The 25,746-nt window shown below is 47.2% G+C and overlaps 2 protein-coding genes across 3 annotated transcripts in view; one reads left to right on the top strand and one right to left on the bottom strand.

Moving 5' to 3' along the window:
• The first annotated feature begins 6 nt into the window (after positions 1-6).
• On the top strand, positions 7-7,522 carry LOC139575427 (60S ribosome subunit biogenesis protein NIP7 homolog). Its single transcript, XM_071400378.1, has 5 exons — positions 7-162; positions 515-601; positions 732-870; positions 5,272-5,412; positions 5,828-7,522. The coding sequence occupies exons 1-5, from the start codon at positions 107-109 to the stop codon at positions 5,945-5,947; spliced, it is 543 nt and encodes a 180-aa protein (XP_071256479.1). The 5' UTR covers positions 7-106; the 3' UTR covers positions 5,948-7,522.
• A 146-nt stretch (positions 7,523-7,668) lies between these two features.
• The window catches only part of LOC139575421 (telomeric repeat-binding factor 2-like), a 37,008-nt gene continuing 18,930 nt past the window's right edge, over positions 7,669-25,746 (bottom strand). Inside the window, exons 1-9 of one of the 2 annotated variants that reach the window (XM_071400371.1) lie at positions 24,829-25,188; positions 21,620-21,753; positions 18,863-19,063; positions 16,771-16,951; positions 15,512-15,648; positions 14,969-15,295; positions 12,718-12,800; positions 12,583-12,626; positions 7,669-8,149 (exon numbers count right to left, since the gene is read on the bottom strand). In XM_071400371.1, the coding sequence (XP_071256472.1) occupies positions 7,991-8,149; positions 12,583-12,626; positions 12,718-12,800; positions 14,969-15,295; positions 15,512-15,648; positions 16,771-16,951; positions 18,863-19,063; positions 21,620-21,753; positions 24,829-25,173 (1,611 nt within the window). In that variant the 5' untranslated portion in view covers positions 25,174-25,188 and the 3' untranslated portion in view covers positions 7,669-7,990. Of the gene's footprint in view, positions 8,150-12,582; positions 12,627-12,717; positions 12,801-14,968; positions 15,296-15,511; positions 15,649-16,770; positions 16,952-18,862; positions 19,064-21,619; positions 21,754-24,828; positions 25,189-25,746 lie in introns of those variants that run through there. The other variant, XM_071400370.1, reaches the window with a different exon arrangement.

Below are 25,746 nucleotides of genomic sequence, written 5' to 3' on the forward strand. Positions count from 1 at the left end.
TTTTCCTGCGCATGAATTTCCGCTCACTATCCCCACGCTGCAGCGTTCATCAAGCTACATTCAGTGAGCACAATATTGTAAGGAAATTAGCGAATTATTTACCAAGATGAGGCCTTTAACAGACGACGAGACAAAAACGATGTTTGAGAAACTCTCCAAATAGTGAGTATTGACATGTGATCCTGAAAGACAAGGTTGGCGTTATTTTGAAACTGCCATGTCTGTTCAGACTAGCACCATGCGTGATCAACCAACTCGTGTAGTTTTGCCTGCTAGTTAGTGCACAGGGTTGATAAACACCAGTCCATATCCGGTCTCTTTGGTGCTATGCTCATGATGACAGTCTTTAACCTGCACTAGTTATGCTTCTCAGCAAGCTGGCTAATACGTCGTCTGAGTAGATAGACAACGTACCATTTCAAATCACTTGCTGTGTAGATGGCAAGTGATTTGAAATGGTCTGAAATTCTCTCAATCTACATTGACAATGTGTGACACCTTCCTCTGTCCACAGCATTGGTGAGAACATCAAACTCCTGGTGGATCGACCCGATGGGACCTATTGCTTCAGACTTCACAATGACCGGGTATATTACATCAGGTAAACAACGCTACAGAGCTGCTGTTATTGTTAAATATTACCTATGGATATTATAAAGCAGGTTACTTCATGATCATCTCTTTTTGGGTAGTTAAGATTCTGTCTTATTTCCACTTCTTTTTTGTATCAGTGAGAAAATTCTGAAGTTGGCTACCAACATCTCCCGTGATAAGTTGGTGTCGGTGGGTACCTGCTTTGGGAAGTTCACCAAGACCATTAAGTTCCGCCTGCACATCACAGCACTGGACTTCCTGGCACCATATGCCAAGGTAAACAAGAAGCAGGAAGTCCTCTGACATCTCACTATGTATAATGATAACCACAGCCATGTTAGAAGGTAAACAAGAAGCAGGAAGTCCTCTCACTATGTATAATGATAACCACAGCCATGTTAGAAGGTAAACAAGAAGCAGGAAGTCCTCTCACTATGTATAATGATAACCACAGCCATGTTAGAAGGTAAACAAGAAGCAGGAAGTCCTCTCACTATGTCTATTGATAACCACAGCCATGTTAGAAGGTAAACAAGAAGCAGGAAGTCCTCTCACTATGTATAATGATAACCACAGCCATGTTAGAAGGTAAACAAGAAGCAGGAAGTCCTCTCACTATGTATAATGATAACCACAGCCATGTTAGAAGGTAAACAAGAAGCAGGAAGTCCTCTCACTATGTCTAATGATAACCACAGCCATGTTAGAAGGTAAACAAGAAGCAGGAAGTCCTCTCACTATGTATAATGATAACCACAGCCATGTTAGAAGGTAAACAAGAAGCAGGAAGTCCTCTCACTATGTATAATGATAACCACAGTCATGTTAGAAGGTAAACAAGAAGCAGGAAACCCTCTGACATCTCACTATGTATAATGATAACCACAGCCATGTTAGAAGGTAAACAAGAAGCAGGAAGTCCTCTCACTATGTCTAATGATAACCACAGCCATGTTAGAAGGTAAACAAGAAGCAGGAAGTCCTCTCACTATGTATAATGATAACCACAGCCATGTTAGAAGGTAAACAAGAAGCAGGAAGTCCTCTCACTATGTCTAATGATAACCACAGCCATGTTAGAAGGTAAACAAGAAGCAGGAAGTCCTCTCACTATGTATAATGATAACCACAGCCATGTTAGAAGGTAAACAAGAAGCAGGAAGTCCTCTCACTATGTCTAATGATAACCACAGCCATGTTAGAAGGTAAACAAGAAGCAGGAAGTCCTCTCACTATGTATAATGATAACCACAGCCATGTTAGAAGGTAAACAAGAAGCAGGAAGTCCTCTCACTATGTCTAATGATAACCACAGCCATGTTAGAAGGTAAACAAGAAGCAGGAAGTCCTCTCACTATGTATAATGATAACCACAGCCATGTTAGAAGGTAAACAAGAAGCAGGAAGTCCTCTCACTATGTATAATGATAACCACAGTCATGTTAGAAGGTAAACAAGAAGCAGGAAACCCTCTGACATCTCACTATGTATAATGATAACCACAGCCATGTTAGAAGGTAAACAAGAAGCAGGAAGTCCTCTCACTATGTCTAATGATAACCACAGCCATGTTAGAAGGTAAACAAGAAGCAGGAAGTCCTCTCACTATGTATAATGATAACCACAGCCATGTTAGAAGGTAAACAAGAAGCAGGACGTCCTCTCACTATGTATAATGATAACCACAGCCATGTTAGAAGGTAAACAAGAAGCAGGAAACCCTCTGACCTCTCACTATGTATAATGATAACCACAGCCATGTTAGAAGGTAAACAAGAAGCAGGAAGTCCTCTCACTATGTATAATGATAACCACAGCCATGTTAGAAGGTAAACAAGAAGCAGGAAGTCCTCTCACTATGTATAATGATAACCACAGCCATGTTAGAAGGTAAACAAGAAGCAGGAAGTCCTCTCACTATGTATAATGATAACCACAGCCATGTTGGAAGGTAAACAAGAAGCAGGAAGTCCTCTCACTATGTATAATGATAACCACAGCCATGTTAGAAGGTAAACAAGAAGCAGGAAGTCCTCTCACTATGTATAATGATAACCACAGCCATGTTAGAAGGTAAACAAGAAGCAGGAAGTCCTCTCACTATGTCTAATGATAACCACAGCCATGTTAGAAGGTAAACAAGAAGCAGGAAGTCCTCTCACTATGTATAATGATAACCACAGCCATGTTAGAAGGTAAACAAGAAGCAGGAAGTCCTCTCACTATGTATAATGATAACCACAGTCATGTTAGAAGGTAAACAAGAAGCAGGAAACCCTCTGACATCTCACTATGTATAATGATAACCACAGCCATGTTAGAAGGTAAACAAGAAGCAGGAAGTCCTCTCACTATGTCTAATGATAACCACAGCCATGTTAGAAGGTAAACAAGAAGCAGGAAGTCCTCTCACTATGTATAATGATAACCACAGCCATGTTAGAAGGTAAACAAGAAGCAGGAAGTCCTCTCACTATGTATAATGATAACCACAGCCATGTTAGAAGGTAAACAAGAAGCAGGAAACCCTCTGACCTCTCACTATGTATAATGATAACCACAGCCATGTTAGAAGGTAAACAAGAAGCAGGAAGTCCTCTCACTATGTATAATGATAACCACAGCCATGTTAGAAGGTAAACAAGAAGCAGGAAGTCCTCTCACTATGTATAATGATAACCACAGCCATGTTAGAAGGTAAACAAGAAGCAGGAAGTCCTCTCACTATGTATAATGATAACCACAGCCATGTTAGAAGGTAAACAAGAAGCAGGAAGTCCTCTCACTATGTATAATGATAACCACAGCCATGTTGGAAGGTAAACAAGAAGCAGGAAGTCCTATCACTATGTATAATGATAACCACAGCCATGTTAGAAGGTAAACAAGAAGCAGGAAGTCCTCTCACTATGTATAATGATAACCACAGCCATGTTAGAAGGTAAACAAGAAGCAGGAAGTCCTCTCACTATGTCTAATGATAACCACAGCCATGTTAGAAGGTAAACAAGAAGCAGGAAGTCCTCTCACTATGTATAATGATAACCACAGCCATGTTAGAAGGTAAACAAGAAGCAGGAAGTCCTCTCACTATGTATAATGATAACCACAGCCATGTTAGAAGGTAAACAAGAAGCAGGAAGTCCTCTCACTATGTATAATGATAACCACAGTCATGTTAGAAGGTAAACAAGAAGCAGGAAGTCCTCTCACTATGTATAATGATAACCACAGCCATGTTAGAAGGTAAACAAGAAGCAGGAAGTCCTCTCACTATGTATAATGATAACCACAGCCATGTTAGAAGGTAAACAAGAAGCAGGAAGTCCTCTCACTATGTATAATGATAACCACAGCCATGTTGGAAGGTAAACAAGAAGCAGGAAGTCCTCTCACTATGTATAATGATAACCACAGCCATGTTGGAAGGTAAACAAGAAGCAGGAAGTCCTCTGACATCTCACTATGTCTAATGATAACCACAGCCATGTTAGAAGGTAAACAAGAAGCAGGAAGTCCTCTCACTGTGTATAATGATAACCACAGCCATGTTAGAAGGTAAACAAGAAGCAGGAAGTCCTCTCACTATGTATAATGATAACCACAGCCATGTTAGAAGGTAAACAAGAAGCAGGAAGTCCTCTCACTATGTATAATGATAACCACAGCCATGTTAGAAGGTAAACAAGAAGCAGGAAGTCCTCTCACTATGTATAATGATAACCACAGTCATGTTAGAAGGTAAACAAGAAGCAGGAAGTCCTCTCACTATGTCTAATGATAACCACAGCCATGTTAGAAGGTAAACAAGAAGCAGGAAGTCCTCTCACTATGTCTAATGATAACCACAGCCATGTTAGAAGGTAAACAAGAAGCAGGAAGTCCTCTCACTATGTATAATGATAACCACAGTCATGTTAGAAGGTAAACAAGAAGCAGGAAGTCCTCTCACTATGTATAATGATAACCACAGCCATGTTAGAAGGTAAACAAGAAGCAGGAAGTCCTCTCACTGTGTATAATGATAACCACAGCCATGTTAGAAGGTAAACAAGAAGCAGGAAGTCCTCTCACTGTGTATAATGATAACCACAGCCATGTTAGAAGGTAAACAAGAAGCAGGAAGTCCTCTCACTATGTCTAATGATAACCACAGCCATGTTAGAAGGTAAACAAGAAGCAGGAAGTCCTCTCACTGTGTATAATGATAACCACAGCCATGTTAGAAGGTAAACAAGAAGCAGGAAGTCCTCTCACTGTGTATAATGATAACCACAGCCATGTTAGAAGTGTAGATATATTGTTAATGTTTTAGCAATTTAACTGGGCATGTCAGTTTTAAGAACAAATTCTTATTTTCAATGACGGCCTAGGAACAGTGGGTTAACTGCCTTGTTCAGGGGCAGAACAACAGATTTTTTTAAACATTGTACGCTCGGGGGATTATATCCAGAAACCTTTCGGTTACTGGCCCAACGCTCCAACCACTTGGCTACCTGCCGCCCCAAAATGACTCTGACGACAGCCAGGTGAGACTAGAGGTTTAGTCCGATAATCATATTTGTGTAAGCTTTAAAATGAACATCAATATCTCTCTCAAACCTACAGGATCTCAGTTAAGACAGTACTGTAATAACGGAGCTGTGGTCTGAGTCACTGAACCCTCTGTGTGTTCAGTTCAAGGTGTGGGTGAAGCCTGGGCAGGAGCAGTCCTTCCTCTATGGGAACCATGTGTTGAAGTCTGGTCTGGGGAGGATCACAGAGAACACTAACCAATACCAGGGTGTGGTGGTGTATTCCATGGCAGATGTACCGCTGGTGAGTTGGCCCTCCCTCTGCACATACTGTACATTTATTATCCAATCAATTCATTCAACACACAGCCCTCCCTTCAGTCATTATCCAATCAACACATAGCCCTCCCTTCAGTCATTATCCAATCAATTCATTCAACACGTAGGGCAGCTTTCCCAGAGGTTAACTAGTCAGACTAATGGAGAATCTCTATTGTAAATGTTTTTTAGTCCAGGACAAGGCTTAATATGTGTGGTAAACCGACCCATATTGTCAGTTCTACACCACATCTCGTTTGGATAGTGATCGTTTGACAGTTGGTTGCTCCTTCATACAAGCTAATATCCGAGTCATCAGTAACCATAGTAACTCCTAGGTAACCGTAAGAGAATTGTGACATGCAGGTTTGACTCAACTTGCCCCTCTTGTCTTCCTGCAGGGTTTTGGCGTGGCCGCCAAGTCGACCCAGGAGTGCAGAAGAGTGGACCCCATGTCCATCGTTGTGTTCCACCAGGCAGACATCGGAGAGTTCATCAGGTGTGAGGACACGCTCACATAAGGAGTCTTCACAAACTGGACTATCAATTATACACCGTCGTACTTCCCTCTCCTCAGGGACCACCAGAGGGTTGGAAAGTACTACGGTGTGAAACATCTGGTGGTCCATGAGGAGAGGGTTGGGAAACCCTGGTCTTCAGGATATGATTGTGTATTTCCTTCTAACTACCAAGGGGCCAGTGACTGTCTGGATAGTTTCATCAAGTCTGAAAGATGATAGCTCCCTGTTACTATGGCTGAGTGATTTACATTCAGCTACCATCATCCCTGTCACTATGGCTGAGTGATTTACATTCAGCTACCAACATCCCTGTCACTATGGCTGAGTGATTTACATTCAGCTACCAACATCCCTGTCACTATGGCTGAGTGATTTACATTGAGCTAACATCATCCCTGTCACTATGGCTGAGTGATTTACATTCAGCTACCAACATCCCTGTCACTATGGCTGAGTGATTTACATTCACCAACATCCCTGTCACTATAGCTGAGTGATTTACATTCAGCTGCCAACATCCCTGTCACTATGGCTGAGTGATTTACATTCAGCTACCAACATCCCTGTCACTATGGCTGAGTGATTTACATTCAGCTACCAACATCCCTGTCACTATGGCTGAGTGATTTACATTCAGCTACCAACATCCCTGTCACTATGGCTGAGTGATTTACATTCAGCTACCAACATCCCTGTCACTATAGCTGAGTGATTTACATTCAGCAACCAACATCCCCGTCACTATGGCTGAGTGATTTACATTCAGCTACCAACATCCCTGTCACTATGGCTGAGTGATTTACATTCACCAACATCCCTGTCACTATGGCTGAGTGATTTACATTCACCAACATCCCTGTCACTATGGCTGAGTGATTTACATTCAGCTAACATCCCTGTCACTATGGCTTAGTGATTTACATTCACCAACATCCCTGTCACTATAGCTGAGTGATTTACATTCAGCTGCCAACATCCCTGTCACTATGGCTGAGTGATTTACATTCAGCTACCAACATCCCGTCACTATGGCTGAGTGATTTACATTCAGCTACCAACATCCCCGTCACTATGGCTGAGTGATTTACATTCAGCTACCAACATCCCTGTCACTATGGCTGGGTGATTTACATTCAGCTACCAACATCCCCGTCACTATGGCGGAGTGATTTACATTCAGCTACCAACATCCCTGTCACTATGGCTGAGTGATTTACATTCACCAACATCCCTGTCACTATGGCTGAGTGATTTACATTCACCAACATCCCTGTCACTATGGCTGAGTGATTTACATTCAGCTACCAACATCCCTGTCACTATGGCTGAGTGATTTACATTCAGCTACCAACGTCACTATGGCTGAGTGATTTACATTCAGATTAACATCCCTGTCACTGGTAGCTGAATGTAAATCACTCAGCCATAATCTAAATAAATGTGTTTTGTAAATTGAATATTTGGGGTTTTATGTAGTATTCATAATTTGTATGATCTCTGGTTTGAGCAATTTGCATAAATATTATGATTATGCAGTTAATTTCATCAGCATAACATTAAAACTGTTTTCATATACTGAAGTTTGTTTTTCTTCAACAGAATGTGTAAAATAAAAAGTTAAATGTTGGATCTGGTAGTAACACTTAAATATAGCATGTATTTACTGTGGCTATTAAACACGGCTCTTTACTGTAAACTCAATGCAGTACGCGTTAGGCCAGTCGGTATAAGAGAAGTCTTTATTCTACCAAGAAAGACGAGTGATAAAATAAAATACTTCTATAAACATGTTCAAAAAGTGGCAGAATCAACATGTATCTTAGTCTAAGGCCCTCGACCATCTTCAGCTTCCTGTCCTCGTTGTTGACAGGCGGGTAAATATTTATATTTTGTAGAAAGAAAACATCCATTCTCACAACTGGATAATGTCATTGTCTTGCGTAGTTCAGAGGCCCTCCAGCGTCGAATTCGTTACTGCACCCCGTAGCAAATGTAAACGAGCATTTCTTATTGGACAAGTTAGTCCCTCCCGGTTTGGTGCCCTCAGACCATCTTGAGCTTTTTCATGGTTCTCCACCGATCCTTGATGTTCACGGCGGTTCGGCCCAAGAAGGGGAAAGAGAACTTTACCCTGGACCAGTTCCCCTCTCCGTAGCGCCTCACTCCCTCCTTCACCCACTCGGTCTCCTCTGCTGTCCACATCTACAGGAGGGACACAACAGAACACTCAATGTATAGTAAACACTGTAGGGGGACAACACTTAGGGTTAACATAGTAAACACACTAGAGGACAACACTTAGGGTTAACACAGTAAACACTGTAGAAGACAACACTTAGGGTTAACATAGTAAACACTGTGGGAGGACAACACTTAGGGTTAACATAGTAAACACACTGTAGGGGACAACACTTAGGGTTAACATAGTAAACACTGTAGAGGACAACACTTAGGGTTAACATAGTAAACACTAGAGGACAACACTTAGGGTTAACATAGTAAACACACTGTAGGGGACAACACTTAGGGTTAACATAGTAAACACACTGTAGGGGACAACACTTAGGGTTAACATAGTAAACACACTGTGGGGGACAACACTTAGGGTTAACATAGTAAACACACTGTAGGGGACAACACTTAGGGTTAACATAGTAAACACACTGTGGGGGTTAACACTTAGGGTTAACATAGTAAACACACCGTAGAGGACAACACTTAGGGTTAACATAGTAAACACACTAGAGGACAACACTTAGGGTTAACATAGTAAACACACTGTGGGGGTTAACACTTAGGGTTAACATAGTAAACACACCGTAGAGGACAACACTTAGGGTTGACATAGTAAACACTGTAGGGGGACAACACTTAGGGTTAACATAGTAAACACACTGTAGAGGACAACACTTAGGGTTAACATAGTAAACACTGCAGGGGGACAACACTTAGGGTTAACATAGTAAACACACTGTAGGGGACAACACTTAGGGTTACCATAGTAAACACACTGTAGGGGACAACACTTAGGGTTAACATAGTAAACACACTGTAGAGGGCAACACTTAGGGTTAACATAGTAAACACACTGTAGGGGACAACACTTAGGGTTAACATAGTAAACACACTGTGGGGGACAACACTTAGGGTTACCATAGTAAACACACTGTAGGGGACAACACTTAGGGTTAACATAGTAAACACACTGTGGGGGACAACACTTAGGGTTAACATATAGTAGAGGTTTCCAGGATACAGATTAAGCCTAGTCCTGATTCTCCATTTAGCTTGCTTTTTAGTCCAGGAGTAGGCTTTATCTGTGTCCGGAAACAGTATTCAGACCCCTTGACTTTTTTCACATTTTGTTAGATTGATTAAATCGTTTTTCCCTCTCAATCTACACACAATATCCCAAAATAACGAAGCCAAAAGTTTTATTTTTTGCAAATATACACTACCGTTCAAAAGTTTGGGTGTCACTTAGAAATGTCCTTGTTTTTGAAAGAAAAACAAAATTGTCCATTAAAATAACATCAAATTGATCAGGAATACGCTGTAGAGATTGTTAATGTTGTAAATGACTATTGTAGCTGGAAACGGCAGATTTTTTATGGAATATCTACATAGGCGTACAGAGGCCCATTATCAGCAACCATCACTCCTGTGTTCCAATGGCACGTTGTGTTAGCTAATCCAAGTTTATCATTTTAAAAGGCTAATTCATCATTAGAAAACCCTTTTGCAATTATGTTAGCACAGCTGCAAACTGTGGTTCTGATTAAAGAAGCAATAAAACCAGCTTTAGACTAGTTGAGTATCTGGAGCATCAACATTTGTGGGTTTGATTACAGGCTCAAAATGGCCAGAAACAAAGAACTTTCTTCTGGAACTCGTCAGTCTATTCTTGTTCTGAGAAATATAGTCCTCCCACCTGTTTGTGCTGGGAACACGGCCACAACCACAGACACAATCTGACTAGATCAGCACTCCTACTCTGAGCCCTGATCCTAGATCACCACTCCTACTCTGAGCCCTGATCCTAGATCACCACTCCTACTCTGAGCCCTGATCCTAGATCACCACTCCTACCCTGAGACCTGATCCTAGATCACCACTCCTACCCTGAGACCTGATCCTAGATCACCACTCCTACCCTGAGACCTGATCCTAGACCACCACTCCTACTCTGAGCCCTGATCCTAGATCAGCACTCCTACTCTGAGCCCTGATCCTAGATCACCACTCCTACCCTGAGACCTGATCCTAGATCACCACTCCTACCCTGAGACCTGATCCTAGATCACCATTCCTACCCTGAGACCTGATCCTAGACCTGATCCTAGATCACCACTCCTACCCTGAGACCTGATCCTAGACCACCACTCCTACCCTGAGACCTGATCCTAGACCACCACTCCTACCCTGAGACCTGATCCTAGACCACCACTCCTACCCTGAGACCTGATCCTAGACCACCACTCCTACCCTGAGACCTGATCCTAGATCACCACTCCTACCCTGAGACCTGATCCTAGACCACCACTCCTACCCTGAGACCTGATCCTAGACCGGATCCTAGATCACCATCCTACCCTGAGACCTGATCCTAGACCACCACTCCTACCCTGAGACCTGATCCTAGATCACCTCTCCTACCCTGAGACCTGATCCTAGATCAGCCCTCCTACCCTGAGGCCTGATCCTATGTAAATAAGGTATGTTTTTTTTTTTTGTATAAATTTGCAAAAGTGTCTAAACCTGTTTTCGCTTTGTCATTCTGGGGTATTGTGTGTAGATTGATGAAGGAAAAAATTAATTAATACATTAATTTAATCTATTTTAGAATGAGACTGTAACGGAACAAAATGTGGATAAAAGGAAGGGGTCTGAATATTTTCCCAAATGTCACCATCTTCTAAACTGAGGCTGTGCTCAGTCTTCCTGTCTCCTCCGGTAGTTCTGGTGTTGTCCTCAGAGCCTAAACTCACCCTCTTCCTGTCTCCAGAACCTAAACTCATCCTCTTCCTGTCTCCAGAACCTAAACTCACCCTCTTCCTGCCTCCTCCTGTAGTACTGGCGTTGTCCTCAGAGCCTAAACTCACCCTCTTCCTGTCCTCAGAGCATAAACTCACCCTCTTCCTGTCTCCAGATCCTAAACTCACCCTCTTCCTGTCTCCTCATGTAGTACTGGTGTCTCCAGAACCTAAACTCACCCTCTTCCTGTCTCCAGAGCCTAAACTCACCCTCTTCCTGTCTCCAGAGCCTAAACTCACCCTCTTCCTGTCTCCAGAGCCTAAACTCACCCTCTTCCTGTCTCCAGATCCTAAACTCACCCTCTTCCTGTCCTCAGATCCTAAACTCACCCTCTTCCTGTCTCCAGAACCTAAACTCACCCTCTTCCTGTCTCCAGAGCCTAAACTCATCCTCTTCCTGTCTCCTCCTGTAGTTCTGGTGTTGTCCTCAGTGCCTAAACTCACCCTCTTCCTGTCCTCAGATCCTAAACTCACCCTCTTCCTGTCTCCAGAGCCTAAACTCACCCTCTTCCTGTCTCCAGAGCCTAAACTCACCCTCTTCCTGTCTCCAGATCCTAAACTCACCCTCTTCCTGTCCTCAGATCCTAAACTCACCCTCTTCCTGTCTCCAGAACCTAAACTCACCCTCTTCCTGTCCTCAGATCCTAAACTCACCCTCTTCCTGTCTCCAGAACCTAAACTCACCCTCTTCCTGTCTCCAGAACCTAAACTCACCCTCTTCCTGTCTCCAGAACCTAAACTCACCCTCTTCCTGTCTCCAGAACCTAAACTCACCCTCTTCCTGTCCTCAGATCCTAAACTCACCCTCTTCCTGTCTCCAGAACCTAAACTCACCCTCTTCCTGTCTCCAGATCCTAAACTCACCCTCTTCCTGTCCTCAGATCCTAAACTCACCCTCTTCCTGCCTCCTCCTGTAGTACTGGCGTTGTCCTCAGATCCTAAACTCACCCTCTTCCTGTCTCCAGATCCTAAACTCACCCTCTTCCTGTCCTCAGATCCTAAACTCACCCTCTTCCTGTCCTCAGAGCCTAAACTCACCCTCTTCCTGCCTCCAGAACCTAAACTCACCCTCTTCCTGTCTCCTCCGGTAGTTCTGGTGTTGTCTCCAGATCCTAAACTCACCCTCTTCCTGTCTCCAGAGCCTAAACTCACCCTCTTCCTGTCTCCAGATCCTAAACTCACCATCTTCCTGTCTCCTCCGGTAGTTCTGGTGTTGTCCTCAGAGCCTAAACTCACCCTCTTCCTGTCCTCAGATCCTAAACTCACCCTCTTCCTGTCTCCAGATCCTAAACTCACCCTCTTCCTGTCTCCAGATCCTAAACTCACCCTCTTCCTGCCTCCTCCTGTAGTACTGGTGTCTCCAGAGCCTAAACTCACCCTCTTCCTGCCTCCTCCTGTAGTACTGGTGTCTCCAGAGCCTAAACTCACCCTCTTCCTGTCTCCAGATCCTAAACTCACCCTCTTCCTGTCTCCTCCGGTAGTTCTGGTGTTGTCCTCAGAGCCTAAACTCACCCTCTTCCTGTCCTCAGAGCCTAAACTCACCCTCTTCCTGTCTCCAGATCCTAAACTCACCCTCTTCCTGTCTCCAGATCCTAAACTCACCCTCTTCCTGCCTCCTCCTGTAGTACTGGCGTTGTCCTCAGAGCCTAAACAAAGACACACGTTAGAACTCCATAGTAAATCACTAGTAATAAACACAATATAGTTTAAATCATAATTGTTGATCGTCATAGTTACTGTCTTTGTGAGGAGAGTCGAATAAATCCTCTTCATCACTCCACCGATCCTTGGATTCCTTAGCAACACTGAACAGCTGCTTCCTGCAGATGACATCATCATTATAAAGAGAGAGAAAGTCCATCAGCTGTGATCTTCATCATCCTCTATGGCTGAATTACATGACAGAGTGTCTCCTCCAATCACATCAGAAGGGAGGCGACAGAATGATACTGGACTATATTACATGACAGTGTGTCTCCTCCAATCACATCAGAAGGGAGGAGACAGAATGATACTGGACTATATTACATGACAGTGTGTCTCCTCCAATCACATCAGAAGGGAGGAGACAGAATGATACTGGACTATATTACATGACAGTGTGTCTCCTCCAATCACATCAGAAGGGAGGAGACAGAATGATACTGGACTATATTACATGACAGTGTGTCTCCTCCAATCACATCAGAAGGGAGGAGACAGAATGATACGGGACTATATTACATGACAGTGTGTCTCCTCCAATCACATCAGAAGGGAGGAGACAGAATGATACTGGACTATATTACATGACAGTGTGTCTCCTCCAATCACATCAGAAGGGAGGAGACAGAATGATACTGGACTATATTACATGACAGTGTGTCTCCTCCAATCACATCAGAAGGGAGGAGACAGAATGATACTGGACTATATTACATGACAGAGTGTCTCCTCCAATCACATCAGAAGGGAGGAGACAGAATGATACTGGACTATATTACATGACAGAGTGTCTCCTCCAATCACATCAGAAGGGAGGAGACAGAATGATACTGGACTATATTACATGACAGTGTGTCTCCTCCAATCACATCAGAAGGGAGGAGACAGAATGATACTGGACTATATTACATGACAGTGTGTCTCCTCCAATCACATCAGAAGGGAGGAGACAGAATGATACTGGACTATATTACATGACAGAGTGTCTCCTCCAATCACATCAGAAGGGAGGAGACAGAATGATACTGGACTATATTACATGACAGTGTGTCTCCTCCAATCACATCAGAAGGGAGGAGACAGAATGATACTGGACTATATTACATGACAGTGTGTCTCCTCCAATCACATCAGAAGGGAGGAGACAGAATGATACTGGACTATATTACATGACAGTGTGTCTCCTCCAATCACATCAGAAGGGAGGAGACAGAATGATACTGGACTATATTACATGACAGAGTGTCTCCTCCAATCACATCAGAAGGGAGGAGACAGAATGATACTGGACTATATTACATGACAGTGTGTCTCCTCCAATCACATCAGAAGGGAGGAGACAGAATGATACTGGACTATATTACATGACAGTGTGTCTCCTCCAATCACATCAGAAGGGAGGAGACAGAATGATACTGGACTATATTACATGACAGAGTGTCTCCTCCAATCACATCAGAAGGGAGGAGACAGAATGATACTGGACTATATTACATGACAGTGTGTCTCCTCCAATCACATCAGAAGGGAGGAGACAGAATGATACTGGACTATATTACATGACAGTGTGTCTCCTCCAATCACATCAGAAGGGAGGAGACAGAATGATACTGGACTATATTACATGACAGTGTGTCTCCTCCAATCACATCAGAAGGGAGGAGACAGAATGATACTGGACTATATTACATGACAGAGTGTCTCCTCCAATCACATCAGAAGGGAGGAGACAGAATGATACTGGACTATATTACATGACAGAGTGTCTCCTCCAATCACATCAGAAGGGAGGAGACAGAATGATACTGGACTATATTACATGACAGTGTGTCTCCTCCAATCACATCAGAAGGGAGGAGACAGAATGATACTGGACTATATTACATGACAGTGTGTCTCCTCCAATCACATCAGAAGGGAGGAGACAGAATGATACTGGACTATATTACATGACAGAGTGTCTCCTCCAATCACATCAGAAGGGAGGAGACAGAATGATACTGGACTATATTACATGACAGTGTGTCTCCTCCAATCACATCAGAAGGGAGGAGACAGAATGATACTGGACTATATTACATGACAGTGTGTCTCCTCCAATCACATCAGAAGGGAGGAGACAGAATGATACTGGACTATATTACATGACAGTGTGTCTCCTCCAATCACATCAGAAGGGAGGAGACAGAATGATACTGGACTATATTACATGACAGTGTGTCTCCTCCAATCACATCAGAAGGGAGGAGACAGAATGATACTGGACTAGATTAGTTCCTCTTACCACTTCAGATCAGATCCCTTTTTACTGGTGGAGGCCTTCTGAGGGGTGTGGCCTCTCTGGGGGGTGGGGCTTCTCTGGGGGGTGGGGCTTCTCTTATGTGAAGAACCTCTCTGGGGAGTGGGGGTGGAGCTTCTCTGGGGGGCGGAGCCTCTCTGGGGGGTGGGGGTGGAGCTTCTCTGGGGGGCGGAGCCTCTCTGGGGGGTGGAGCTTATCTGGGGGGCGGAGCCTCTCTGGGGGGTGGGGGTGGAGCTTCTCTGGGGGGCGGGGCCTCTCTGCTCAGGGCTGTTATCCAGAATACACACATCCTCCTCAGGGTCAGACGAGGTCCTGGAGTCAGACAGAGGTCGTATTCATTAGGACACACCATAGCAAAACGATTTGCAAGCCTTTCTTATTGGACAAGGTCAGGTAGTCAACTTCCACTTCCCTCGTCAAACTAGTCAACACGTGTCCCTCATTAGAAATGTGTTCAAGAGATGGTTAAAAGGTGCTGCCATTAACACAGTACTACATGCAGGGACGTCCCTCTTGTTCCTGACTTACTCTTCGGTTATCTTGCTGGCTCGTCGTTTGCGATACTTCCGTGTTGGTGGGCTGTAGGTGGGGGCGGAGCTTAGTGGGTCCGCCCGGCTGACTGACTCCTCCCCGTTGGATACTGATTCTCTAGAGGCCGTAGAATCCTACACACCAGGGTTATAATATGAGGTAATGAATCCTACACACCAGGGTTCAAATATGAGGTAATGAATCCTACACACCAGGGTTCAAATATGAGGTAATGATTCCTACACACCAGGGTTCAAATATGAGGTAATGAATCCTACACACCAGGGTTCAAATATGAGGTAATGATTCCTACACACCAGGGTTCAAATATGAGGTAATGAATCCTACACACCAGGGTTATAATATGAGGTAATGAATCCTACACACCAGGGTTATAATATGAGGTAATGAATCCTACACACCAGGGTTAAAATATGAGGTAATGAATCCTACACACCAGGGTTCAAATATGAGGTAATGAATCCTACACACCAGGGTTAGAATATGAGGTAATGAGTCCTACACACCAGGGTTAAAATATGAGGTAATGAATCCTACACACCAGGGTTAAAATATGAGGTAATGAATCCTACACACCAGGGTTATAATATGAGGTAATGAATCCTACACACCAGGGTTATAATATGAGGTAATGAATCCTACACACCAGGGTTATAATATGAGGTAATGAATCCTACACACCAGGGTTAAAATATGAGGTAATGAATCCTAAACACCAGGGTTATAATATGAGGTAATGAATCCTACACACCAGGGTTATAATATGAGGTAATGAGTCCTACACACCAGGGTTAAAATATGAGGTAATGAATCCTACACACCAGGGTTATAATATGATGTAATGAATCCTAAACACCAGGGTTAAAATATGAGGTAATGAATCCTAAACACCAGGGTTATAATATGAGGTAATGAGTCCTACACACCAGGGTTAAAATATGAGGTAATGAATCCTACACACCAGGGTTATAATATGAGGTAATGAATCCTACACACCAGGGTTATAATATGAGGTAATGAATCCTACACACCAGGGTTATAATATGAGGTAATGAATCCTACACACCAGGGTTAAAATAGGCAATTCAAGCAGTTTGTTCAAATTTAATCCATGAACGTAATGACTCCATTAAACCCCTGTTCACTCACCATTATCAATCCACCAAGTGATTCATTAACAACTCAAAGAAAAACAGACATTTGCATTAAAACCTCAACCCTGCTGCTTCTCTCACCTGGCTGTCTGGCTCCATAACCAGCCTGGCTATGGTATGAGGCCAGCCTCTGCTCTTCCACTGGGGGCCTGGTGCCAGGTCTGCTGGGGGAACCAGGTCAGCAGGGGACGCCTCCATTGGACTGTCGGAGTCTCTCTGGGACCTGGGGACTTCCTGCTCCAACACAGCGTCTGAGCCCTGCCTGGGGTCAAGTCAGATTCACCAGGGGTCACTCCCAATACACTTTAACAATGAAAAGAGACAGACAATCAGTGAAGACAAGGAACAATATCAACAACATTAAAACAAGAGACAAACTGGGGAGCAGAACAGTCCATAGAACCAGCCTGGAGAAATCCACTCTGTTGGGGATGACAAGGAGTGGAACGATAGACAGACTGGTTCCCAGGCTACCATAGGACAGGAAGCAGCAGGGTAGTGATACGACCGGTACCCAGGCTACCATAGGACAGGAAGCAGCAGGGTAGTGATACGACTGGTACCCAGGCTACCATAGGACAGGAGGGTAGTGATACGACTGGTACCCAGGCTACCATAGGACAGGAAGCAGCAGGGTAGTGATACGACCGGTACCCAGGCTACCATAGGACAGGAAGCAGCAGGGTAGTGATACGACTGGTACCCAGGCTACCATAGGACAGGAATCAGCAGGGTAGTGATACGACTGGTACCCAGGCTACCATAGGACAGGAATCAGCAGGGTAGTGATACGACCGGTACCCAGGCTACCATAGGACAGGAAGCAGCAGGGTAGTGATACGACCGGTACCCAGGCTACCAGAGGACAGGAAGCAGCAGGGTAGTGATACGACTGGTACCCAGGCTACCAGAGAACAGGAGGGTAGTGATACGACCGGTACCCAGGCTACCATAGGACAGGAAGCAGCAGGATAGTGATACGACCGGTACCCAGGCTACCGTAGGACAGGAAGCAGCAGGGTAGTGATACGACCGGTACCCAGGCTACCATAGGACAGGAAGCAGCAGGGTAGTGATACGACTGGTACCCAGGCTACCAGAGGACAGGAAGCAGCAGGGTAGTGATACGACTGGTACCCAGGCTACCAGAGGACAGGAAGCAGCAGCAGGGTAGTGATATGACTGGTACCCAGGCTACCAGAGGACAGGAAGCAGCAGCAGGGTAGTGATACGACTGGTACCCAGGCTACCATAGGACAGGAAGCAGCAGGGTAGTGATACGACTGGTACCCAGGCTACCAGAGGACAGGAAGCAGCAGGGTAGTGATACGACCGGTACCCAGGCTACCATAAGACAGGAAGCAGCAGGGTAGTGATACGACTGGTACCCAGGCTACCAGAGGACAGGAAGCAGCAGGGTAGTGATACGACCGGTACCCAGGCTACAAGAGGACAGGAAGCAGCAGGGTAGTGATACGACCGGTACCCAGGCTACCACAGGACAGGAAGCAGCAGGGTAGTGATACGACTGGTACCCAGGCTACCACAGGACAGGAAGCAGCAGGGTAGTGATACGACCGGTACCCAGGCTACCATAGGACAGGAAGCAGCAGGGTAGTGATACGACCGGTACCCAGGCTACCAGAGGACAGGAAGCAGCAGGGTGGTGATACGACTGGTACCCAGGCTACCATAGGACAGGAAGCAGCAGGGTAGTGATACGACTGGTACCCAGGCTACCAGAGGACAGGAAGCAGCAGGGTAGTGATACGACCGGTACCCAGGCTACCAGAGGACAGGAAGCAGCAGGGTAGTGATATGACTGGTACCCAGGCTACCATAGGACAGGAAGCAGCAGGGTAGTGATATGACTGGTACCCAGGCTACCATAGGACAGGAAGCAGCAGGGTAGTGATACGACCGGTACCCAGGCTACCATAGGACAGGAAGCAGCAGGGTAGTGATACGACCGGTGCCCAGGCTACCACAGGACAGGAAGCAGCAGGGTAGTGATACGACTGGTACCCAGGCTACCAGAGGACAGGAAGCAGCAGGGTAGTGATACGACCGGTACCCAGGCTACCAGAGGACAGGAAGCAGCAGGGTAGTGATACGACTGGTGCCCAGGCTACCAGAGAACAGGAAGCAGCAGGGTAGTGATATGATTAACAACCTGGGGCTTTCGGAGAGGTGCAGGAGAGGTTCCTCTTGGTCCACAACAGCAACTCCTTTTCCTGCGTTCTCCTCCATCACCTCCATTTCCACTTCCTCCTCCAGCTCCGCCAAGGTCATGGGCTCCCTCAGCTCCTCGGCCAGGGCTGTATAAACGGCCATCAGCTGGCTGCGGGTCAGCAGGACGCCACCAGGGGGAGGACTGGAGGGAGAGAGAGGGGCAGTTTAGACTGGGAGGACTGGAGGGAGAGAGAGAGGGAGGCAGTTTAGACTGGGAGGACTGGAGGGAGAGAGAGAGAGAGGCAGTTTAGACTGGGAGGACTGGAGGGAGAGAGAGAGAGAGGCAGTTTAGACTGGGAGGACTGGAGGGAGAGAGAGAGGGAGGCAGTTTAGACTGGGAGGACTGGAGGGAGAGAGAGAGGGAGGCAGTTTAGACTGGGAGGACTGGAGGGAGAGAGAGAGGGAGGCAGTTTAGACTGGGAGGACTGGAGGGAGAGAGAGAGGGAGGCAGTTTAGACTGGGAGGACTGGAGGGAGAGAGAGAGAGAGGCAGTTTAGACTGGGAGGACTGGAGGGAGAGAGAGAGAGAGGCAGTTTAGACTGGGAGGACTGGAGGGAGAGAGAGAGAGAGGCAGTTTAGACTGGGAGGACTGGAGGGAGAGAGAGAGAGAGAGGCAGTTTAGACTGGGAGGACTGGAGGGAGAGAGAGAGATAGAGAGGCAGTTTAGACTGGGAGGACTGGAGGGAGAGAGAGAGATAGAGAGGCAGTTTAGACTGGGAGGACTGGAGGGAGGGAGAGAGAGAGAGAGAGAGGGAGGCAGTTTAGACTGGGAGGACTGGAGGGAGGGAGAGAGAGAGAGAGAGGGAGGCAGTTTAGACTGGGAGGACTGGAGGGAGAGAGAGAGAGAGAGGCAGTTTAGACTGGGAGGACTGGAGGGAGAGAGAGAGAGGGAGGCAGTTTAGACTGGGAGGACTGGAGGGAGAGAGAGAGAGGGAGACAGTTTAGACTGGGAGGACTGGAGGGAGAGAGAGAGAGGGAGGCAGTTTAGACTGGGAGGACTGGAGAGAGAGAGAGAGGGAGGCAGTTTAGACTGGGAGGACTGGAGGGAGAGAGAGAGAGGCAGTTTAGACTGGGAGGACTGGAGGGAGAGAGAGGGAGGGAGGCAGTTTAGACTGGGAGGACTGGAGGGAGAGAGAGGGAGGCAGTTTAGACTGGGAGGACTGGAGGGAGAGAGAGGGAGGGAGGCAGTTTAGACTGGGAGGACTGGAGGGAGAGAGAGGGAGGGAGGCAGTTTAGACTGGGAGGACTGGAGGGAGAGAGAGGGAGGGAGGCAGTTTAGACTGGGAGGACTGGAGGGAGAGAGAGGGAGGGAGGCAGTTTAGACTGGGAGGACTGGAGGGAGAGAGAGAGGGAGGCAGTTTAGACTGGGAGGACTGGAGAGAGGGAGGGAGGCAGTTTAGACTGGGAGGACTGGAAGGAGAGAGAGAGAGAGAGGGAGGCAGTTTAGACTGGGAGGACTGGAGAGAGAGAGAGAGGGAGGCAGTTTAGACTGGGAGGACTCGAGGGAGAGAGAGAGGGAGGCAGTTTAGACTGGGAGGACTCGAGGGAGAGAGAGAGGGAGGCAGTTTAGACTGGGAGGACTGGAGGGAGAGAGAGAGAGAGGCAGTTTAAACTGGGAGGACTGGAGGGAGAGAGAGAGGGAGGGAGGCAGTTTAGACTGGGAGGACTGGAGGGAGAGAGAGAGGGAGGCAGTTTAGACTGGGAGGACTGGAGGGAGAGAGAGAGGGAGGCAGTTTAGACTGGGAGGACTGGAGGGAGAGAGAGAGGGAGGCAGTTTAGACTGGGAGGACTGGAGGGAGAGAGAGAGGGGGAGGCAGTTTAGACTGGGAGGACTGGAGAGAGAGAGAGAGAGAGGGAGGCAGTTTAGACTGGGAGGACTGGAGGGAGAGAGGGAGAGGGAAGCAGTTTAGACTGGGAGGACTGGAGGGAGAGAGAGAGGGAGGCAGTTTAGACTGGGAGGACTGGAAGGAGAGAGAGAGGGAGGCAGTTTAGACTGGGAGGACTGGAGGGAGAGGGAAGCAGTTTAGACTGGGAGGACTGGAGGGAGAGAGGGAGGCAGTTTAGACTGGGAGGACTGGAGGGAGAGAGAGAGGGAGGCAGTTTAGACTGGGAGGACTGGAGGGAGAGAGAGAGGGAGGCAGTTTAGACTGGGAGGACTGGAGGGAGAGAGAGAGGGAGGCAGTTTAGACTGGGGGAGACCCCTGTATATCCACACACTGTGGTGGTGGGGCCCAATACTGGTGGAGCCCCCTGTATATCCACACACTGTGGGGCCCAATACTGGTGGGGCCCCCTGTATATCCACACACTGTGGGGCCCAATACTGGTGGAGCCCCCTGTATATCCACACTGTGGGGCCCAATACTGGTGGGGCCCCCTGTATATCCACACACTGTGGTGGTGGGCCCCAATACTGGTGGGGCCCCCTGTATATCCACACACTGTGGGGCCCAATACTGGTGGGGCCCCCTGTATATCCACACACTGTGGGGCCCAATACTGGTGGGGCCCCCTGTATATCCACACACTGTGGGGCCCAATACTGGTGGGGCCCCCTGTATATCCACACACTGTGGGGCCCAATGACCTTTAGAGTCTAGGCTCGGTAACTGGAAAACATGTTGTCACAATAACTGAGCTAAAAGTGCTTTCTAAAATACATGTATTTGATTGATTGGCATCGGATCAATGAGGCTACCTGGGTTTGTGTCTGGATGCCTTCTCCTCTGTTGCTGGAACAAGGTGGTCCTCTGGCTGAGGGTCTGAGGGACAGTCTCCTTCCTCTGCACCCTGTCCTGCTTCCTGTCTCTTCACCATCAGCTGTCTGGCAGCCTGGTAATCACACAGACAGGTTAGGAACAGTGGGTTAGGGAGACAGATCTCCTCAGGTTAGGAACAGTGGGTTAGGGAGACAGATCTCCTCAGGTTAGGAACAGTGGGTTAAGGAGACAGATTTCCTCAGGTTAGGAACAGTGGGTTAGGGAGACAGATCTCCTCGGGTTAGGAACAGTGGGTTAGGGAGTCAGATCTCCTCAGGTTAGGAACAGTGGGTTAGGGAGACAGATCTCCTCAGGTTAGGAACAGTGGGTTAGGGAGACAGATCTCCTCAGTTCAGGTTAGGAACAGTGGGTTAGGGAGACAGATCTCAGGTTAGGAACAGTGGGTTAGGGAGACAGATCTCCTCAGTTCAGGTTAGGAACAGTGGGTTAGGGAGACAGATCTCCTCAGTTCAGGGTAGGAACAGTGGGTTAGGCAGACAGATCTCAGGCTAGGAACAGTGGGTTAGGGAGACAGATCTCCTCAGGTTAGGAACAGTGGGTTAGGGAGACAGATCTCCTCAGGTTAGGAACAGTGGGTTAGGGAGACAGATCTCCTCAGTTCAGGTTAGGAACAGTGGGTTAGGGAGACAGATCTCCTCAGTTCAGGTTAGGAACAGTGGGTTAGGGAGACAGATCTCCTCAGGTTAGGAACAGTGGGTTAGGGAGACAGATCTCCTCAGGTTAGGAACAGTGGGTTAGGGAGGCAGATCTCCTCAGGTTAGGAACAGTGGGTTAGGGAGTCAGATCTCCTCAGTTCAGGTTAGGAACAGTGGGTTAGGGAGACAGATCTCCTCAGGTTAGGAACAGTGGGTTGGGGAGACAGATCTCAGTTCAGGTTAGGAACAGTGGGTTAGGGAGACAGATCTCCTCAGTTCAGGTTAGGAACAGTGGGTTAGGGAGACAGATCTCCTCAGGTTAGGAACAGTGGGTTAGGGAGACAGATCTCCTCAGGTTAGGAACAGTGGGTTAGGGAGACAGATCTCCTCAGGTTAGGAACAGTGGGTTAGGGAGACAGATCTCCTCAGGTTAGGAACAGTGGGTTAGGGAGACAGATCTCCTCAGGTTAGGAACAGTGGGTTAGGGAGACAGATCTCAGTTCAGGTTAGGAACAGTGGGTTAGGAGACAGATCTCAGTTCAGGTTAGGAACAGTGGGTTAGGGAGACAGATCTCCTCAGGTTAGGAACAGTGGGTTAGGGAGACAGATCTCCTCAGGTTAGGAACAGTGGGTTAGGGAGACAGATCTCCTCAGTTCAGGTTAGGAACAGTGGGTTAGGGAGACAGATCTCCTCAGGTTAGGAACAGTGGGTTAGGGAGACAGATCTCCTCAGTTCAGGTTAGGAACAGTGGGTTAGGGAGTCAGATCTCCTCAGTTCAGGGTAGGAACAGTGGGTTAGGGAGACAGATCTCCTCAGGTTAGGAACAGTGGGTTAGGGAGACAGATCTCCTCAGGTTAGGAACAGTGGGTTAGGGAGACAGATCTCCTCAGTTCAGGTTAGGAACAGTGGGTTAGGGAGACAGATCTCCTCAGGTTAGGAACAGTGGGTTAGGGAGACAGATCTGCTCAGGTTAGGAAAAGTGGGTTAGGGAGACAGATCTCCTCAGGTCAGGTTAGGAACAGTGGGTTAGGAGACAGATCTCAGGTCAGGTTAGGAACAGTGGGTTAGGGAGACAGATCTCAGTTCAGGTTAGGAACAGTGGGTTAGGAGACAGATCTCAGTTCAGGTTAGGAACAGTGGGTTAGGAGACAGATCTCAGTTCAGGTTAGGAACAGTGGGTTAGGGAGACAGATCTCCTCAGGGTAGGAACAGTGGGTTAGGGAGACAGATCTCCACAGGTTAGGAACAGTGGGTTAGGGAGACAGATCTCCTCAGTTCAGGGTAGGAACAGTGGGTTAGGGAGACAGATCTCCTCAGTTCATGGTAGGAACAGTGGGTTAGGGAGACAGATCTCCTCAGGTTAGGAACAGTGGGTTAGGGAGACAGATCTCCTCAGTTCAGGTTAGGAACAGTGGGTTAGGGAGACAGATCTCCTCAGGTTAGGAACAGTGGGTTAGGGAGTCAGATCTCCTCAGGTTAGGAACAGTGGGTTAGGGAGTCAGATCTCCTCAGGTTAGGAACAGTGGGTTAGGGAGACAGATCTCCTCAGGTTAGGAACAGTGGGTTAGGGAGACAGATCTCTCAGTTCAATACACTATATATGGAGAGGGGTGATACTGGGGACACAGGCAGACTGCTGCTGAGGTAACACAGAGTAGGGGAACAGACGTACCCTGGACAGGAAAGGATGAGAGTAGGGGAACATACGTACCCTGGACAGGAAAGGATGAGAGTAGGGGAACATACGTACCCTGGACAGGAAAGGATGAGAGTAGGGGAACAGACGTACCCTGGACAGGAAAGGATGAGAGTAGGGGAACATACGTACCCTGGACAGGAAAGGATGAGAGTAGGGGAACATACGTACCCTGGACAGGAAAGGATGAGAGTAGGGGAACATACGTACCCTGGACAGGAAAGGATGAGAGTAGGGGAACAGACGTACACTGGACAGGAAAGGATGAGAGTAGGGGAACATACGTACCCTGGACAGGAAAGGATGAGAGTAGCGGAACATACGTACCCTGGACAGGAAAGGATGAGAGTAGGGGAACATACGTACCCTGGACAGGAAAGGATGAGAGTAGGGGAACATACGTACCCTGGACAGGAAAGGATGAGAGTAGCGGAACATACGTACCCTGGACAGGAAAGGATGAGAGTAGGGGAACATACGTACCCTGGACAGGAAAGAATGAGAGTAGCGGAACATACGTACCCTGGACAGGAAAGGATGAGAGTAGGGGAACATACGTACCCTGGACAGGAAAGGATGAGAGTAGGGGAACAGACGTACACTGGACAGGAAAGGATGAGAGTAGGGGAACATACGTACCCTGGACAGGAAAGGATGAGAGTAGGGGAACATACGTACCCTGGACAGGAAAGGATGAGAGTAGGGGAACATACGTACCCTGGACAGGAAAGGATGAGAGTAGCGGAACATACGTACCCTGGACAGGAAAGGATGAGAGTAGGGGAACATATGTACCCTGGACAGGAAAGGATGAGCGTAGGGGAACATACGTACCCTGGACAGGAAAGGATGAGAGTAGGGGAACAGACGTACCCTGGATAGGACAGGATGAGAGTAGCGGAACATACGTACCCTGGACAGGAAAGGATGAGAGTAGGGGAACAGACGTACCCTGGACAGGAAAGGATGAGAGTAGGGGAACAGACGTACCCTGGACAGGAAAGGATGAGAGTAGGGGAACAGACGTACCCTGGACAGGAAAGGATGAGAGTAGCGGAACATACGTACCCTGGACAGGAAAGGATGAGAGTAGGGGAACATACGTACCCTGGACAGGAAAGGATGAGAGTAGGGGAACATACGTACCCTGGACAGGAAAGGATGAGAGTAGGGGAACAGACGTACACTGGACAGGAAAGGATGAGAGTAGGGGAACATACGTACCCTGGACAGGAAAGGATGAGAGTAGGGGAACATACGTACCCTGGACAGGAAAGGATGAGCGTAGGGGAACATACGTACCCTGGACAGGAAAGGATGAGAGTAGGGGAACATACGTACCCTGGACAGGAAAGGATGAGCGTAGGGGAACATACGTACCCTGGACAGGAAAGGATGAGCGTAGGGGAACATACGTACCCTGGACAGGAAAGGATGAGAGTAGGGGAACATACGTACCCTGGACAGGAAAGGATGAGAGTAGGGGAACAGACGTACCCTGGACAGGAAAGGATGAGCGTAGGGGAACAGACGTACCCTGGACAGGAAAGGATGAGAGTAGGGGAACAGACGTACCCTGGACAGGAAAGGATGAGCGTAGGGGAACAGACGTACCCTGGACAGGAAAGGATGAGAGTAGGGGAACAGACGTACCCTGGACAGGAAAGGATGAGCGTAGGGGAACATACGTACCCTGGACAGGAAAGGATGAGC

This window comes from Salvelinus alpinus, chromosome 5, assembly GCF_045679555.1.
Source record: "Salvelinus alpinus chromosome 5, SLU_Salpinus.1, whole genome shotgun sequence".
NCBI classification, from domain to species: domain Eukaryota; kingdom Metazoa; phylum Chordata; class Actinopteri; order Salmoniformes; family Salmonidae; genus Salvelinus; species Salvelinus alpinus.